Here is a 19,562-nt window from a genome sequence, read left to right as displayed (position 1 = left end):
AGCGGACACAATCATGCAGACTGAAATAAGTTCATTTTTTGTGTCTGTCCAGTTCATTATAGCAAGACACCCCAATTCTCTTTTCTTCAGTCTTAGACAACTATTCATATCCTCCTCATTCTTTCTCACTCCATCATTTCAGTTAGTCATCGTTCTTCACACTTCACTGGGAAAATGAGAGAAACCAGAAGAGACTTGCACAATCCCACCTCTTCCTGCTGTGTGCTCCACATCTTCTCTCATCGGTTGCCCAAGCTCTCCTCTGGACACCCTTTTCAGAAATTGCATATTCTACTTAAGGACTCACTCCAGTAATTTCATGCTCTTTTCTCTACAGCCACATGTTCTCTTTCCTTATGAGATCGTTCCCTTTGGTACCCATACAACAGCATTTCACCCATCTTCAAAAGACTCAAAACTTCAACTTACTTCTATAAGCACTGCAGATTCTCATGAATTCAGACTTTTTTAATGCTTACTCTTGAACTTGTCTTAGTGAATTTTTTTCCTTAATGTAAGATTCCTATTATATAAAATCCACTACTTAGGCCACTTGAAACTGCTCAGTGTCGTTTTCTACATCTGCAGCATTATGCAATTAAAAATCACTATGTATTTCCAAAACATTTCGTCACATTAAATAAAATTCCACATCCATTGCTGGTAAGGCTCCATTCTCTCCACAGTCTCAGACGCTGCCTTCTGTCACTGTGGATTTACTCACTCTGTACTACTGATACAAATGAAGTGATGTGGCACACAGTCTTCTGGATGTAGCTTCTTTTGCTTAGCATGTGTTCATACTGCCTCCATGCTTCATATTTCTCATGCAGTCATATTTCTCCATGAGTCATATTTCTCAACCTTTTCTTCCCAACGTTCCCAGTTTCAATGGAAACTATCTATCAAGGCTGACTTCTAAGGTATGGTTTCTATTCACTTTTCAATCCTCAACAAACTGTTCAATAATATTGGGCATACTTGATTGCTCCCTAGTCTTGATTTCTGCAGCTTCATTGGAGTGAAGGATGGAAGATGCAAAATGGAGTATTCTCTAAGCTCAGTTTTCTCTTATGTGATCAGATTTTCACACTGAACTCTTTCAGACCTTATATGGACTCCAACTATGACATTGTCCTGCTGTCTTGGTTTTTTCCCTAGAATGATTAAAAAGTACATACAAAAACTAGGCCATAATATAAAATTTATTTTCCTCTGCCCAAACTTTCTCTCTACAGATGTCTTTTCCATCATAAATAATATCCAACTTGTCCTTGTGCTTCACGAATGAAGTTTGCAATCTGTCATCTCTCTGTTTTCTCCTATTCTCTCCCTTCCTCTCCCCTCCTCTCTTCCTCAACCCTACTTCCTCTTCTCTCCCTTTCTTGACCTCTCTCTTGGCATACTCTCCATCAGAAAATTTTCTACTTTATCTGCAAAACACATGCAAGACTCCATTAATATTATCAGTTCTGGCTCAAAGGACAGCCATCTTATTCCGGATTTTAGTAACATTTTTGCTTGAGTCATGGTATTATGTAACCCACACTGATCATAAATACCGGGTTTTCCTGTCTCTATCAACCCCCCCCCCTCAAGTTCTAGAAGTACAGGCATGTGCTTCCATGATCTGCTCTAATAGTAGAAGCAAAGATGACCTTGAATTCCTGACCCTCCTACTTTAGCATTGCTCCTGAGGAGAGAGGGGAATCTTTTCAAAAGATGTACTTCTATGAGGGGGACAGTAAAGTCCTTGCCATGACCTTCATCTAGTAAACCAAGCTTGCTCCTGCAGGCTTTTGCATTTACATACCTTGCTAATGTGCACATGTCTTGTTCTCTGGACCCCTCAGCCTTTCTGTTCAATTACTATCTGTGAATTTAAGGTCAACATGCTGAGTGTGCTGTTTAAAAGTTTACTCTCTCACCCTCACCTCTGGCACTTCTTCTTAGTCCTCTTACTCATCATTTGATAGAAAGTACATTTATTAATTTGCTTGCTGTCTTTTTACCTCAAATAAAAATACAAGTTCCCTAAATGTAATGAGTATTACTTTTCTTTTTGCTATTGTTTACCTCAATACCTAGAAATATATCTTGGAAAAATGTAGAGTTAAATACATATTTATTTCTTTAACAAATGAGTAAGTGACTAAGATTGAAAGTATTTGGGGATCTCTAGAAATCATCTTTTATTTTATTTGTGATAAAGTAGATCAATTGGTAATAGCAGTTATTACCGATACCTACATGGTCTGGTTTTTCATAATGAGCATTTGAAAATGATGAATATGCAAATCATCCTGAAAATAAGATACACTGGAAATAAAATTGCACATGCAATTTAGAAAATGATGACAATAAGTGAAGCTAGGATTCAACAATAACAATTACCATGAAATAATTAAAATGGTAATTTTGTGGATTCATATCAGTGCCACAAATCCACCCTTTAGAGCTACCATCATTGGGCATAATTCAATGAAATGTTATATATTATCTCTGATTTATACAAGAGTTTACAAGTACTATACACAAAACTAGCAAAATATTTAAGTGTAAATTTCATTTAATTGAGATATATTTTGTATGGATAGGTATTAAACATTTCTTTTATTCTTTTTCAGTTTAATAACTTTTAGTGTTTTCCCAACCAAATTTATAATCACAAGTAGATTTATGTTTGGATATGGTTTGCATACATTTTCAATCAATAAATCTCCAGGAAGCTCATTTTATTTTAGTTTATTCAATACAATTGCTCACGATCATTCATAGAAATACATTCATTCTCTCCTTCCCCCTTCTCTTTTTCTCCTCTCTCTCCCTCCCTCCTCTTTTCCTAACTCTTTGTCTTACATTGTACTGCCATCTGAATTTACAGAAATTCTTAAGCGAGGTCATTAAAATCTCTCATCTTCAATAGAAGCGAGGTTTGCCAACCACCTCAAGGCATCTAGACTGATGAAGTCACATGTCTAAAGAGAGCCATCCTTCAAAGCTTATCTTACAAAAACAGGTTGTGTGCAATTGGCCAGTAATTCTTAAGCATTAGATAATGAATTCCAGGTCTGTTGCAGTGAAAGTTACAATGACATCCAATTTTGACCCTAAAGGTTTTAGATAATTTTTCTCAGTTTTCTTTAATTAATAATGGATTTAAATTAATAATTATTGGTTCTTAAAAGGTTACTGGAAAACTAACATTTTAAGATGGTAAGTAGGATTTTAGTTGCTTAACTGGATAATATTTATGCATCATGAAGATTCTAATTAAGCAATGATTTGTACATTGGCGTCATTTTACAAATGACACTGAAGTAAAGTCCTGAAAACCCAATCAAAAATATTCACGGAATTTCACAATATTCTGATTATGAGCCACAGCATGCAATCATTATAAAAATTATAATCATCAATTTATTCAAGAATCAATCAGTGTTATTCAAGAATCACTGATTAAATATATTTTATTTCAGGATAGTCACGAGCCTTGATTTCTATTTTGTACTCACTACGTTTGGGAGAGTCTAAAGATATTTCTCCCAATAAATGTACAATGAACTTAGTATCTTGGGAAGAGCAGCAGCTCTATAGAATGTTCTTCTTAGAAGTAGAGGAAACGTCTGAAAGATTTCCCTAATACTATAAAAAGAACTTACTTTTGCTGTCTCAGTAAAGAATTAAGAAATGATAAAAGTATAATTATTTATTTCTATAAAGTTATTTTACAGTAAAATTGAATATACTCTTACTAAAAAATAGGGTTAACTCTAAACATATTATTACTAAGATGCATAAACCACACCATCTGTATTTTTCAAATTTGAAAAGCTACCATTGTTTTATAATTTTTTTAACTTAACCTCTAGTAAATTCAATATTTATTTCTTCTTGATATCTTTTGTCAGTGTTTTGTAGCTTTCTAAGTACAGATCAAACTCATATTTGTTACATGTATATTTAAGAATTCTTTTTACTCTAATGTATGTGGAGCCATTTTTCTGATGTTGATTTTCAGTGGCTCATTGCTATTACATGAAGACAAATTTGATTCTTCTTCGACCTTGTCATCTGCTATTATGTCAAGTTAATTTTCCAGTTCTAAAGATTTTTAAAAACTAGATTCCATGAGACTGTTTGAATATATTATCCAAATAGGGAAGTATACTTTATCCTATTACCATTGTGTGCCCTGCTTATGTGTATTGCTCTATTGTATCACTTAGGATTTTTGGTATGTTGTTGAGTAAGAGTGATGAATGGACAACCTTTCCTGGGTCCAGTTTTAGGGCAAAGCATCATTCTTTCATCATTAAGTTTAATGTTAGCTTTAGGATTTGAGGGCATTTATCATGTTACATAAGTTCATAGGTCTTCCTAGTATTTTGAATTTTGTCAAACAATTATTCTGGGTCAATAGAGGCAAGTGCATAGTCATTTCTTCTTTAGTTTGTTTACATGGTGTCACAAATTGATTGCTTTACAAATATTAAGCCAGTCTTGCATTTCGATTGACTGTATTTTATAACATTTTACTGAAAACTTCTGTGGTTCTGTATGAACACTAACCATTAAAGGAGAATAATATTTTGTGGATTTTGTCTGGATTTGTGTTGTGCAGCATAGGCCTTTCAGAATGAAGTAGAACATGTTCTCATTTCTATTTGCTATACTGAAAAGAACAAATACAATTTTATTTTTGAAATTTTTCAACATGATCTGCAAGTGAAATAATGTTGTCTTAGAATTTTCTTCCATGAAAAAGGTTCATTATGAATTTTTTACTAAACATAAAATTCTTTAGGTTATTACTTCCTTATTAATGAATTTTAATAGTATGTCTTTGAAAGAATCTACCACAAATGAATGTTACATACAGTTATTTGTAGTATTCTGTGTTATTAGTGTAATATCTAAAGATCTTTTTTGTTAGCTTCCATTTCACTGATGATATTGGTAATCTATGTCTTCTGTATTTTTATTTTGGCCAATCTAACAAAACCATTAGTTTTATTACCTTTTATAATAATTGTCCTTTGTTTCTGTAATTGTTTTGTTTATTTCTTATTCCAAATCATTATCAATGTCATCATTTACTTCCCCTACATATGATATTTTAGCTTCTGTCTGTATTGAGAGAGAGACAGAGACAGAGTCAGAGAGAGACAGAGAATATATTTGCCTGTCACAGACTACAGTGTTACCAAAAACGGCTGTGATAGTTTAAATAAGAATGGCCCCATAGACTCATGCATTTGAATGCTTAATCACCAAGGAGTAGAAATGTTTGGTAGGGTTAGAAGGATTTGGAGATATGGCCTTCTTGGAGGAAGTTTGTCACTGGAGCTGGGCTTTGAGGTATCAAACTCCCATTCAAGACCTGTCTCCTTATCTCTGCCTATGGATCAGGATGTGGCTCTCATCTACATCTCCAGCACCAAGCCTGTCATGTCTGCCACAATGCTCCCTGCTGTGACGATAATGGACTAAGCCTCTGAAACTAAAGCAAGCTCCCAACTAAATGCTTTCTCTTATAAGAGTTGCCTTGGTTGTGATGTCTCTTCATCCAACTAGTACAGTGACTAAGACAAAGGAGAAATTGTGTTTCTACTCAACCTGATTACTAAAGTCCCAGTCTTCTGGTAGTGGTTAGGATTTCATCATATGACTGAGTGGAGGAGGAGTCAAATTAGCATTTAGCTGTGAAATTTTAGTCCTTTCATAATTTTCTTGCCCCAGATTGAAGACTTTGCTTGCTTTCTATTGTTGTGGCCCTGAGATGAGACTGTTTCATACAAACATTGCTTTCTACTGTTTTTGTAGTTTAACCACTATATTGTTTAAAAATATTTTTAATAAACGTCAATTGTTAAACATTCATAGGTTATTTTGTTCAAGTACATTATATGGTGTTTTTGATGACTTTCTGTGTATGCCTTCTATTCTCATTGGAAGACATGTAATGAAGTGTAGTAATAGGACAGGCCCATAGGGTCAAGAAAATTGGCTCAAACCTATTGGTTGAAATATTAAGACGACTCCACATAGTTAAAAGGGAGGTTTATTTTGTGGGGTAACTAACAAGTGAAGGGATAGGTTACAGGGTCTGGGAAAGATGAAGCCCAGTCCAGCGGTGTTCTCTGAAGAACTCTGCTTGGTCTACCTCCAGTGTCCAGGATCCAGGAACTAAGAGAGCTGGCACATCCGGATGTCAAGTCTTAAGTGCTCCTGTCTCGGCCCCACCTCATAGTCATGACAGTTACTTGAAGCCTCAATGGGGGTAGTACTTCAAGGACAAAGTGGAACAGCTACCCACTACATAAACCAGTTGCCAAGACATGCACATAATATCCTTCCTTATGAGCCAACGGAGGGCCTAGCAACAGGTGCTATCCAGAGTTTCTGATCATAGCTACACCCAGCCAATGAGCAATGGCCACACAGTGTCACCAGATCGGGACACAGCCTGAGTACTGGGAGGAGGGTATATAAGGCTTTCCCCATTACTGAATAAATAAATCTGCTGTTTGCCTTTTACCTGACTCCCAGTGTCAAGGTCACTGATGCTGCACCTTCTCACACCCTCCTCCAAGGGAGCCTTTAGGATCTAGCAACATCTGGTGCCTTAATGTGGGACTTCTGTTACTTTCACTTTCCTGACGCAGGTCCCATCACCTCCCTCCCTTCACTGGCAGTGCTGGACAGCGCCCCCAAGATGGTGTGTTTTAGTGAGAAGGCCCTTCAATGTTGTGTGCTTTTGGTTCCTTTGGCACAGTTTTTCTCTTTCTGTTTACCTGACACCTTCACATAAGGGCTAACCCCCTAGGAGGTGGAGCCGAGGCTTGGCTCCTGAGCACCATCCCTCATCCAGAGACACCATGTGAGCATATGGCTATGGCCTAAAAACCACAGAAGTCCCCCACTAAGCACAAGACGTGAAGGTCCATCACAATTTTCCATATGAACTTTCTCAGTTTTGACGACAAGGGGCTCAGTCCAGACTACAAGCACTAGGCATCTCTGCCAAGGAACACACCCCTGCCCCTGGTGAGATGGAGAGATCCTATCTCCTTCCAATGGCAACTGCCAGCTGACCCATGGGAGAGAATATGCTTGTGTTTTTCCTCAGAATGCCATTATGCCAATATGGGTCCCAGCAAGAGATGTGCACCTGACCACAGATCAGCCTGCTTCCACCAAAGGAGGAAATAACTCAGGATGGGTAATGTGTATACTCCCCTTTCTTGCTTCTATTGCCCCTCTAAAGGCTGAAGACTTTTCCCTCATTTTGTTTGATACCTTTTGAGATGAGGAACATTAGTTTAGCACACTGGGAGCTAGCTAAATATATTAAGGGCTCATGGTCAGCTAAGTTTCTATATTATTCATTACAGCTAACATATAAAATTTTCCAATTGAATCAGACAAGGGCAGAGGTTATGGCTGTTGACCCTTTATTTTTTTGAAAAAGTTTGGCACAATATAAAAAGGCTGTTTGATCCCTTTTTGATTCTCATTTATGTTTTGATTGGCAGATGGTGCTTTTAATCTTTCTCCTTTTTAAGTGTCTCCCATAGCACATCTGGCAACAACGGGTGGCCACTAAGGCAACTTTACAGGTGCTAATGGCTCTTCAACATCCAAATCATAGCCCTCCACAGGAAATTATGCATGTCTGGCTTTCTGAATTTCAAAAGGCTACTGCTTGATCCTCCCCACCCAGGGTGACTCCCCAGCGATGGACACTCTTTAAGGGCTAATAGTCAATAATGGGTAAGAGCTTGTTTGGCAAGCCATCCTAAGACAGGCATAATCCAGTTGCTGAGCACCCCCTGACGTGGGGTCAAGAAGTCTGGAGCAAAGAACTCTGATCCCACTGAGCACCCATATAATAAAATAAAAAGGGTGGATATGTGGTAGGACAGGCCCATAGGGTCAAGGAAATTGGCTCAAACCAGATGCTAAGAAATGCACATAATGTACTTCCTTATGAGCCAACATAGAGTCTGCCTAAGGACCTAGCAACAGGTGCTGTACAGAGTTTCTGATCATGCCCAGTCAATGAGCAATGACCACACAATGTCACCAGATTGGGACACAACCTGGGTGCTGGGAAGAGGGTATATTAGGCTTTCCCAGTTACTGAATAAACAAATCTGTTGTTTGCCTTTCACCTGACTCCCGGTGTCTGTGTCATTGATGCCACACCTTCTCACCCCCTCCCCTGAAGGAGCCATTAGGACCAGCAACAATGAAGTCTCCTGGTGTAACCATTCATTGCTTTTAATTCCAATAATATTTTATTATTTTCTTTATTAAAAAAATTTTATTCATTTTTCATACCAACCAAAGATCCCCTCTCTTTCTCCTCCTGCTCCCCCGAGCCTTACCTCCCCACAACCACCTCTCCATTCCATCCTCTGAAAAGGTAAGGCCTCCCATGGGAAGTCATCAAAGCCTGGTACATTCAGTTGAGGCAGGTCCAAGCTCCTCCCCCTGCATCAAATCTATGCAAGGTGTCCCACCATATGTAATGGGCTCCAAAAAGCCAGCCCATGCACCAGGAATAATAGATTCTGTTCCTACTGACAGATGCTTCTTAAGTAGACCAAGTTACACAACTGTCTCAGCTATGCAGAGGGCCTAGTCCAGTCCTGAAGCCCCACAGCTGTTGGTCTAAAGTTCATGAGTTCCCACCATTTTGGTTCTGTTGTCTCTGTAGGTTTTCCCATCATGTTCTTGATGCTCCTTGCTCATAAAATCTCTCTTCCCTCTCTTTGACTGTCTTCCTGGAGTTGGCCTGGTGCTTGGCTTAGATTACTAGCAATAGTAGAGAGGGTGCCTGAGCTGGCCTACCCTGGTAATCAGATTGGTGAATACCCTAACTCTCATCATAGAGCCTTTCTCCAGGAACTGATGGAAGCAGATGTAGAGATCCAACAATATTTTCTTGTTGTTTTGAAATACTGTCATTGAAGCCATGTATGTTAGATTGTGGGTGTTTTGTTTGTTTGTTTGTTGCTTGTCTTATTTTGTTTTTGGTGAACTTACCTTTAACCATTATGTAATACAGTGTTCCTGCTTAGCACTGTTAATTTCCATAGTATGGAGGCACATTTTGACACTGATATAGCCACTCCACTTTGGTTAGAGATGTGCAATGTATCTTTCTCCATCTTTTTCTTTTGCAGTTGTTCTGTTTTATTTATTGAGAAGAGCCTTGTGTAGAGTAACCTTGAACTGTGATCCTCCTGCCTCAATCTTGGGAGAGCAGTGACCACAGGAGTATCCCACCATGCCCAGCTGTCACCTCCCCTTGCTTTTGATTAATATATGTAATTATAGTTAAAATGAGATTTCATAGGATAAAATTGGTTCACCTTTTTATCCTAACTGACAGTCTCTGACTTCTAATAGTAATTGCTCTTTGATTCCAATAAAATTGGCAATTTTATTATTTTTGTTTGTCTACTCTGCATTTATTACTCTGTGTTTGTTTATAGCATCCCTTACCATATTTTTATCTCCACTATCTATTTCTCTTGGCCTTTGAGTGTATTATTTCAAAAGTTGACTATTTTGATACATTCATTTTCCATATGCCTGTTGTCATATATTCATTGTGACTCTGATGATATGCATACTTTAACATTTTCTTTGTTTGTTAGTACTTCCAGTAAATTGCAGAAATCTTACAGCCCTAGAAATTGTGCATTAGCCACTTCATGCAGTCATTAGATTTGTTAATCTCCTTTCATTGAAGGTACAAGATAGTACAGAGATATTCCAACGTGTGTGTGTATGTGTGTGAGAGAGATAGAGAGAGAGAGACAGAGAGACAGACAAAGAGCGAGAGAGAGAGAGAGAGAGAGAGAGAGAGAGAGAGAGAGAGAGAGGTAAACATAACCATTTATCTCATATACTATCCTATATGTTTTTAAGGGAGAAAATTTCTCTATATCTGGATATTTTTAAGATGATTCTTCTTCATTTATTTTTGGAGTTATTAGTTTTGTTCTAGTTTTGATTTTATGGTTTTGGTTACAGCAGGAAAAGTCATCAGCATTTCCTTTTAGAGATGTCCTTCCAGTGATGAATACACTGATGATAAAAATAGGGAATAAAGAGACAAAATAGATTTTGAAAGACAATAGAAAATTGAAATTTACTCCTATAAACAGATGGATTTTCAGTTTCTAAGGCTAAACTACTTACTTAACTCATAAACTGGTTCCCACTGCCTATCCTTATCCCAGAAACAAAAGTAAATATTCAGAAGAATTTTGTGCTCCCTAGCAATGAAGGTCATCCATATAAGCATTGCCTGACCAATAACACAGTCAAAAATAGCATCCCTGTCTCTCTTTTTCTGGTTCCCAAATTGAGATGTACAGAGTTCATCCCTGAGCCAAAGGGCACAAGCGAAACATCAAAAACATCTCTTTATCCTTGAATTTCCCAAGGAGAGGAACAAGTTAAGTACTTAGACCTTTCTTTATTTTATAAAGTAATTGAACCTTACTTTTCTGTTTACATCAACTAAACGCATGCCTAAGCCTGGCTCTCATCTGAAAGGATTTTCTGATGGAAATGCCCAGAAGACATCCATTTGGCTTTGCCTCCATGTCCCTGATGTTCCCACTCAATCCCACCCTCAGGACTTCAGGAAACTAAATCACTGACTCTCTTTAATTGGAATTCTGCTTCTTGTCCAAGAATCAGGGAATAACCCAAACCCACATTTTGTAAATGCCAGGTCTATTTTTAAGCGTGGCCTTGCTCATTTCACAGAAACTGTCCCGATAACCTAATTTAAAATGCAAGCCCCATCTTCAGTGATCCTCATCTACTAGGTCTGGAGGGGAGCCCAGCACCGATCACTCCCACATGTGGTTCTGATGATTAACTATGTTCAGTCTGTTCCATTACTGCCTGGAGTTGGCTGTTTAACCCCACTGGAAATTTAATGCTTCTTAATTTAACCACCTTTCACATTCCTGCCATTTACAAAGGGAGCTGCACCCCAATGCTGGTCCTCAGCAGTGACAAGCTACCCTCTGTCTCCACTCTCAACTCACCCTCATCCTGCTGGTTTTTCCTTCCAAACTTTTAACTATGACAGAGAGAAAAATTTTGTTGTTGTTGTCATTTTACTTCATTTGTAAACAAAACATTAAAACCCTCTGGGCCTTCATCTTCAAAGAACACAATAGGTATCTTTACCTGACTCTCCAATGTCTTCTTAAGAAGCCCATGTCTTTTACAGCTTTCCTGAAGGTGACATCTTTTTTTTAACACCCCATGAGTTATAAGGTCTACAGTAAGCCTACATACTTTTAATTCCCAAATCTTGCCATTTCATAATCATTTGTCCCTCTGTGTATAAAATGCTTTATTCCATGACATCTCATCTACCTTATCACAACAACCCCTGCATGTCTGACATTCACATTTATTAAAGACCTAGATCTTGAATTCTAAAGTCATTTTCTCTAATACCAAACCCAGAAATGGTGTAGGAATTTAACACACAAAGGCATAGTTTAAAAAAAAAAAAAAAAACCTTGAAATGTGTGCTTGATGGCTTGTGCTTAGTAACTTTCACTTCCACAGAATCTGATGTACATTATAAGTAGAATGCTTTATTGTGTTTAAAAAAAGTATAGAGTTTGGTGTATTTCTATGTGACCTCAGGTTTCTCTGGAATGTTTATTGAATGTTATCATCTATTTACTCTCATTTTTGTTTTGTTTTTTACCTCTTTCCAGAGGTATTTGAAGCTGTCACTATAAAATCTTGTGTTTTTCTTTTGAATATATATTATGCCCCCTCTACCTTGGCCTCCATCCCAAAATGGTGATCTCAGATATTTAGGAAGTTTGCTTTAGTTTCTACAACTAGCAATGGAGAGAACATTCACATCTGAAATAATCGTAAGGTCTTATTATAGGCAAATTTCACTCCCAAGATACATCCAATGGTGTCCCAGTAGAAATATGTAATGTAAGCATAATATCAATGGCAGAAGCCCTATGGCAAGGAAAAATTCTATCCAATGGCTGGCCTCCTTGTCTGTTTCTCTTTGAGGATGATTAACTAGATGGACCAATAAATACATCTAGTTAGAGATCACTTTTGACAGACCCAAATTTCTTCAGAAAATGAAAAGAACACTGAAGTGGACGGGGTCGGAAATAAATGTCTCATTTAAAAGACTGAACCCTGGCTACATTCTTAATTTAGGGATAACACACCAGGTAACAGAAAGTGAGAGTATGAAGGGAGCTTTGAGCTGAAGCACAGTCAGCAGTGGGGTACCTTAGTCTACAGTTCCATTGGCTGCATCCTTCTGGTCTAACCAATGCCACCCTCTTTTCCTGAAACATCCTTGAGGTTTATAATCTGATTATTTACTTCTAGAGCTTGATAGAGTGAAATCTATCCCCCTGAATTATCTGTTTCATGAATCCTATGGGGATTTCTTATTTGACAGACTGTGAGCATTGCTGATACAGACCTTCATGTGTTTCAGTGTTAGGACTGTTACAGATTCCATAAATCCTACATATCTGCAACTTCTACCATACCAGAAATAACAGTGGTCAAATTTCACACACAATACAAACATCCATTAATAAGACCCTTGTTCTATCTTAGGAAAACCAACATATCTCCTTGGATCCTGAATTATTATCATAATTTCCATATATTTGAACTAAGTTAAAATATGGAATCCCTTTTGGCAAAAATCACTTCTATGGTTTATATATAAGTTGAGTCCCCCAGAGGTTTGTGTGTTTGCAGTTTGATCCTCTGTGTAACATTAACAGCTCTTGAGGCTATTAAGTGGGAGATCTCATTCACAGAGCCATTAGAACAAATGGTACAGAATTTTTAAAAGGATCTAATATAGTTCTTGTGGGATCCCAGTTAGTTCTCATGAAAGGTTATTATGAAAAAGCGGAAAACTACTTTCCTTCCCTCGTTTCCTGTCCCATCGCATGCTTTCTTCCTCTTGAATACTCTTTTCTATGATGTCATCCACAATGATGTATTTCTGCCATGAAATCATCGCCACAGCCAAGCATATACCCTAAAACCTCTAGAATTATGAGCTAAATTAACTTGTTGCAATTATATTGTACCTAGTCTCAAGCACTTCATTGCAGTAACAGAAAATTGACTACTAAAATAGCTATTATGTTCAGATACATTATATTAAAGCACAATGCAATAAAAAGGTAATGTAAAATAATATATGTGTATGTATATGTAATCCTTGCTTATTTGATTATTTTTTTATTCTAATCAAACTATAATTTTAATACTGAAATTTCCATTGGAAAAATATAAATAGGGAATTGAATGTTATCTGATTAATATAATTAAGAAGTCAATATTGATGCCATCTTAGATTTGACATATGGAGTTTATCAATGTATTTTGTTTTATTCCAAATGGAGGATAGATTACAACTACTATTTTCTTCCCACTGATGCTTTGCAGTGGATTTTCAAATGTGTTCTCTAATGAGGCCATTTCAAGGGTGTGGAAGCCAGTTTCCTAACAGCCCTCTGAAAGGCATAGAGCTCTCTAAGTTTAGATTTAACTAGCCAGTGTAAACATCACTAAGAGATTAAAAGCTGATACTAAATCATCCCACTTAATCCTTTATAGTGTCAGAGTTTGTGAATGAGCCTACCTTCACTTCTAGTGTAGGCAAGTCACAGTTAAACAGTATATTAGAGCAATGAAAAATAGCCACTCTTAAAACGTCACAGACAAACAGAGCAGAGGAAAGTCATTGCAATGCCTAAATTTTCAGAGAATAAGAATCAAGATGAAACAAAAAGTTCTTACCCTCTGCAGGCAAGCAACCTGAACTGAAAGATATGTCATCGATAGCTATAACTTCCTCTTGTCCATGGGTGGCAAGTATTTGAGCCTGAAAAACAACCTGCACAAGAAACACAGAACAACTTAAGAACACAAAGCAAGGAGCATCATTCCATCATAATGCTATAGAAATAAGATGCATGCCACTTCCTGGAAGTACAGGGGTACCACACAAATTCCAAGGAAAGGGGATCAAAGCAAATGTTTTCAAGAACAAAACAATGTAGCCACCACTGTGCTACAGCTATCTGGTGTGGGCTAGGGGCCTTGTCCATGAACTCATGTGGCTTCTCTCCTACATCCACCTTTACATTTTGAGTTCCCATACATGCTATATGTGTTCACATAAGTTTCATCTTGATCTCTGGACCTTGGCAACTTGTCCCATTTTTGCTTCTAATTCCTCACATTTTATTCACAGTCTTGCCTGAATTGTCTTTGTGTTATCCTCTTGCACATTGTTAGTCATTGATAGAATCACGCTTGGAAAACTGACTTACTGTGAGTGAGTTTTATGTTATGACGTGTAGACAACCCAAGTCTACATAACAGGAAATATCCTGCTGTGATGAATTTTTGAAATCCAGAGATAAACCACTTCATTTTCTAACTACCTAAATCAGTAAAAAGTCAGTGCATTAATTATCTCAAGTTTACCAAGGAGTGCCAATGGTGCTTGTGGCTTTATTCAAGTGTGTATTAAACATGCGTAGATTGTTCAGCCTTTTTTCATTATATGAACACTATCACTTTAGAAAATGAGTATTCCTTCTCGGGTTAATGTTTAGTATTAATCTACCAGAGCAAATTCCTGTCCTGAGTTGCATTCACTTTTGATCCTATATAACACGCTTTGCTAGTATGATTCCTTGCAGGGAAAATGGTTTCTACCATTCTTTTTTCATATATATATATATATATATATTATATATATATATATATATATTATTTTACAATACCATTCAGTTCTACATAACAACCACAGATTCCCTTGTTCTCCCTCTTCCTGCCCCCTCCCCTTCCCCCCAGCCCACCCCCATTCCCACCTTCTCCAGGGCAAAGCCTCCCCTGAGGATTGACATCAACCTGGTAGACTCAGTCCAGGCAGGTCCGGTCCCCTCCTCCCAGGCCGAGCCAAGCGTCCCTGCATAAGTCCCAGATTTCAAACAGCTAACTCATGCAATGAGCCCAGGACCTGGTACCACTGCCTGGATGCCTCCCAAACAGATCAAGCTAATCAACTGTCTCACCTATTTAGAGGGCCTGCTCTAGCTGGGGGCCCCTCAGCCTTTGGTTCATATAAACCCTCCTCTTTCTCGCTAATTAGACTCCCGGCGCTCCACCCGGGGCTGAGCTGTGGATCTCTGCATCCAGATTCCTCAGTCCTTGGATGGGTTTTCTGGCACTACTGTTAGGGTGTTTGGCCATCTCATCACCAGAGTAGGTCAGTCCCGGCTGTCTCTCGACCATTGCCAGCAGTCTTTTGTGGGGGTATCTTTGTGGATTTCTGCATTAAATATCCAAAAATATGTGCCCCACCTTAAGTAACATAAAATGTAAGTCTAGGAAAGTATTATCCCTCACACAAAATAGAAAAACTGAAGGATGGTATAGAAAGAAAAATCATGTTGGAAAGACACAGAAAACATTGTTAAATAAAAATTATTTCTAAGAAAAGAAGCATGCTCCTCATATGAGTATGTAAAATAATAAGTATAAAAATGACCCATATAAGGGCTAGGGCAATGGCTCAGTGGTTAAGCACAATGGTTACTCTTCCAAGGACCCTGGTTTGGTTGCCAGCACCCACATAGCAGTTCACAAACATTGCTGTATACCCAGTTCCAGGGGATCCAACACCTTTTCTGGTCCCCACAGGCATTGAGCATGCAAGTGGTTTACAGACATGCATTCACCCAAAACACTCATACACATAAAATAAAACTAAACATAAAAATCAATAAATAACCCATATGATATGATTTATACAAGGAAAACGAGTTATACCTAAGACAGTAACTGAGATGCAGTTCAGTGTGAGAGTACCTGCCTTGTGAGCCTCAGTACCTATTTACTCCCCTCAAAGCTCATTCAATGCCATGCTGGGCATATGGCTTATACCTTTAATCCTAGATTTCGGGAGGGAGGCACTGGAGGATTAGTAGTTCAAGATCATCCTCTGTTTTATAAAGAGTTGGAGGCCATCCTGAGTTTTATATCAAAAGAAAAGTATGTGCTGGATAGACAGGAGCAACTGCTGATCTTCTGAAGCACCTGGGGTTGATTCCCAGAACCCTGATGGTAGCTAGCACAGATCCATCAGTAACTCCATCAGTAACAACCTCTTTTCCTTAACCTATTAACTTTCCACAGATATTAGGCATGCATGTGATATATAGACATGCATGCAGGCACTCATAGTAAATAAATAAATAAACTGAAGAAATAAAATACAAGACTTAATACATAATTAACATTAAATATTGTTAGCTACTGTTACTATAGCAGATATTAAGTTATAAAAGCTATTCTAAGAACTATGCTTGAGAATACAAACTTCAACATTTCTATAAATTGCTCTTTTATTTTTCTGAGAATGTTCCAGATGTCTCTGCTTTCTAGTGAATGCCAAAGTTAAGCATAATCCCAAAGTCGCCATCTTTAAAGTGAGAAGTAGAAATAAATGTGTTTCATCACTGGTCTCATTTCTGCTTCTCCCCACTTTCTCTCCCCAAAGGACCACCCATCATCAGAGCTGAGCTGGTATCTCGCCTGAAGAAACACGTATTTTACTTCACAAATATCTGCCACTCTCCCAAGCTCTCTGCCGACGTCCCTGCTGCCAGCCAGGCATTTCCCCTCAAATGAGAAAAGTTACTTCTAATTCATAATACGCTGCATTTTCTCCCAAAATTGAGCCTCTCTTCACTCATCTGCTGACAATGAATCATGCTGAGACTCGGCGATGCTCAAAACTCCAAAATGACCTTTAGAATCATTTTCTCTTCAGGTCTCACGTCTAATCAGCCAAGACCTATTAAGTCTATTTCCCTTCTAGCCGTGTTTCCATTCTTATTTCCTCATGCCCGGTCTATTGAAGCAGCCTTTAAATTACCTTCCTGCCTTAATCCTCTCCTCATTAGAGTTTGCAATAGATATTATATGTTTATTTGGCTCAGCTAAATCACAGGTTAACTTGGTATAACTGAAGAAAAGTTATTGTGAAAACTGGCTGCCATTTAAGCCACCTTGCTCAGCCATGGGGGCATTTTTCTTTTTTCTTTCTTTCTCTCTCTCTTTCTTTCTTTCTTTCTTTCTTTCTTTCTTTTTTAAGGGAGAGTTTCTCTAAGGGAAATTTACTAACGGGTCTGTGAGGCTACAAAACACAGAGCCCATCAGGCTTAACTAAATGGCCCCACTAAATAGATTTAAACAAAAGATTTTTTTTCACCAGGGATGTTGGTTATAATCTGAAAACACACCTAAAGCAAATAAAACCCCAGGCTAATGAGAAAGAGCCAGGTCCCATGAAAGACCAATGCCAGAAGCTATCCTGGCTTGTGGTAGTGGTAGTGCTATTTCTACAAAAAGTGATGTATAATACTCCTTGCTTTATCCAAAGCTTTCTCAAAGATTTTTTTTTCTAAACATGTATATTATTTGGATGGTATTGGGAATTTTTTAAGGGAACAAACCAGCCCCAGCCCCAAAAAAGGAACAAAGGGGTGGGGGAACCAGCAGATAAGAGAGATAATGGGTTAGGGGTTTACAGCATCTCAGGAGGAAGGCATACCCTGAACTGAGTCAACAATAAAATGAGACAAATTTCTTTTTTCTCAGACATTTCAGAGAAAAATAACCTTGGAATGGAAATAAGAGATCTATTACCAGGACGCTTAAGTTAAATGTTGGTGGAAGCTGTGTTAACAGATCAATAATAGACCAGAATTAACAACAAATTCATGACCAGAAACTCTTACAATTATGTAATTATATAGATAAATGATATATAGACAAATGATAGAAAGACGCATGTCATTAGAGCTAATTCATAGTATATATTCAATTATTTTCCAATCAAGCCCTTTTCTTTTTCTTGTGTTTTCAGACACTGCCTCCTTATATAGACCAGGCTGGCCTAGAATTTAGATTCTCCTGCCTCAGCTTCCCAAATGCTGGGTTTATAAGCACATGTCAGCATACCTAGCTGTCATTTTTTTTTTTTACCATATGAAAGAATATTTACTGATTTCTATGCAACAGAATTGACTGCTTTTGGAAGTTTGGATTTTTATCCACATCTTCTCAAATTCTATAGTTAGACATAGTTTAGAAAATTACTATAGTTCAGTGACTAAGTGATTGATAGATGAAATCAAACTTTCAAGTGTTCTAACATAGTGTGATGATGAGATAGGTTATAAAACTATGTAAAGCTCAAAGCCCCAATGTTAAAATGGGGACAAGTCATGAGAGGGTTCCCTTGAAGGGTCACTTAGTGGCACAAAGTTCTAAGCCTAATTCCTTAACTTTAGTAAATGTTCTTCAGTATTAGTTGATACTATGCCTTAAATGTTTTCAAAATGTCTATGAAATTCTACCATCTTTGTTCATAATGTCAAGTCCTTGTTTATGGATCAGTACATCCTGGGAAATTAAAACACTTCAATTTTATTAAGGGATAAAGGTAGATAAAGTACCCTGGGTGACAACCAGCTTCAGGGGATTTCCCAAACACATTCACCTAGGATGTAGCTGTCATTGACTGAAATAACCTATCTAGGTTTTTCTAAAGAAATCATATATGGCTTTAAGCTATCAGAAGTCAGCATGGAGGGGAAATTGCAGAGAGTGAAATAATTCCCAAAGCTTTCTAAGTTGCAGAGGCAGCAGATATAATGTAGAGGTGCTGATTACAAAATTCCTGAAATAGTCTTCTCACAAAATCTCTACAGGAACAAGATAGTGGATGAAGATGTTCAACATTGCAAGCACAACACATCTCTGCAGCCCACCACACAGCAGTGAATGGACATCTGCTCACTTGCTAACAGGAGAGATTAAAGGTTTCTATAGCTTTAAAGCTTGGGTACAGCCTCAGCATCTCAGCGGCCATGCAGCCTACTTCTTTTTACAAAGCTTTTTAAGTTACAAGCACTATTTTTTCCATCAATTTAAAGTATTTAGGGAAACACATTAATATACTGAGGAAGCATCTATGATAATTAATTGAAGTTTGCTGCTGCATTTTTAAAAATTTCATGAATAACCTATGTCCCAGCCACATCTGAATTGCCCTAGAGATGATATATTCTGAAATTTTAAGTTTTATATTTATCAGATACACAATTTGAGCAACAAAATCTATAGTTTTTGGAAATGGGCACATGAGGTAACCAAGGAACTCATTTTGAAAGGTTTTATTGACAAGGTCCAGCAAGTATCACCTTTGCCAAGCATCCAAATCTCTGTTACCCTACTAAGAGAAACATTGACCTAAAGATATGGACAACTAGATACTAAATGAGTATTAACTTGGCAAAGATCATTTAAGACTTTCTTAGTACTCATGGTTTTATAGTTAAGAAAAATGAGTAAGTAATGATTAAAACATGAACCAAAATAAGATTCTCATCTGTCATTAAAATTAACACCAGAGAGAA

The 19,562-nt window shown here is 37.6% G+C and overlaps 1 protein-coding gene across 2 annotated transcripts in view; it reads right to left on the bottom strand.

The window, feature by feature from the left end:
- The window catches only part of Malrd1 (MAM and LDL receptor class A domain containing 1), a 584,432-nt gene that overhangs the window by 523,174 nt on the left and 41,696 nt on the right, over nt 1-19,562 (bottom strand). For both annotated transcript variants that reach the window (XM_037205982.1, XM_037205981.1), the window contains exon 5: nt 13,864-13,960. In XM_037205982.1, coding sequence (XP_037061877.1) covers nt 13,864-13,960 — 97 coding nt within the window. The remainder of the gene's footprint in view (nt 1-13,863; nt 13,961-19,562) is intronic.

The sequence above is a fragment of the Peromyscus leucopus genome, chromosome 5 (assembly GCF_004664715.2).
Source record: "Peromyscus leucopus breed LL Stock chromosome 5, UCI_PerLeu_2.1, whole genome shotgun sequence".
NCBI classification, from domain to species: Eukaryota; Metazoa; Chordata; class Mammalia; order Rodentia; family Cricetidae; genus Peromyscus; species Peromyscus leucopus.
The sequence above is the reverse complement of the archived record's forward strand: the minus strand, read 5'-3'. Positions and strand labels throughout refer to the sequence as shown.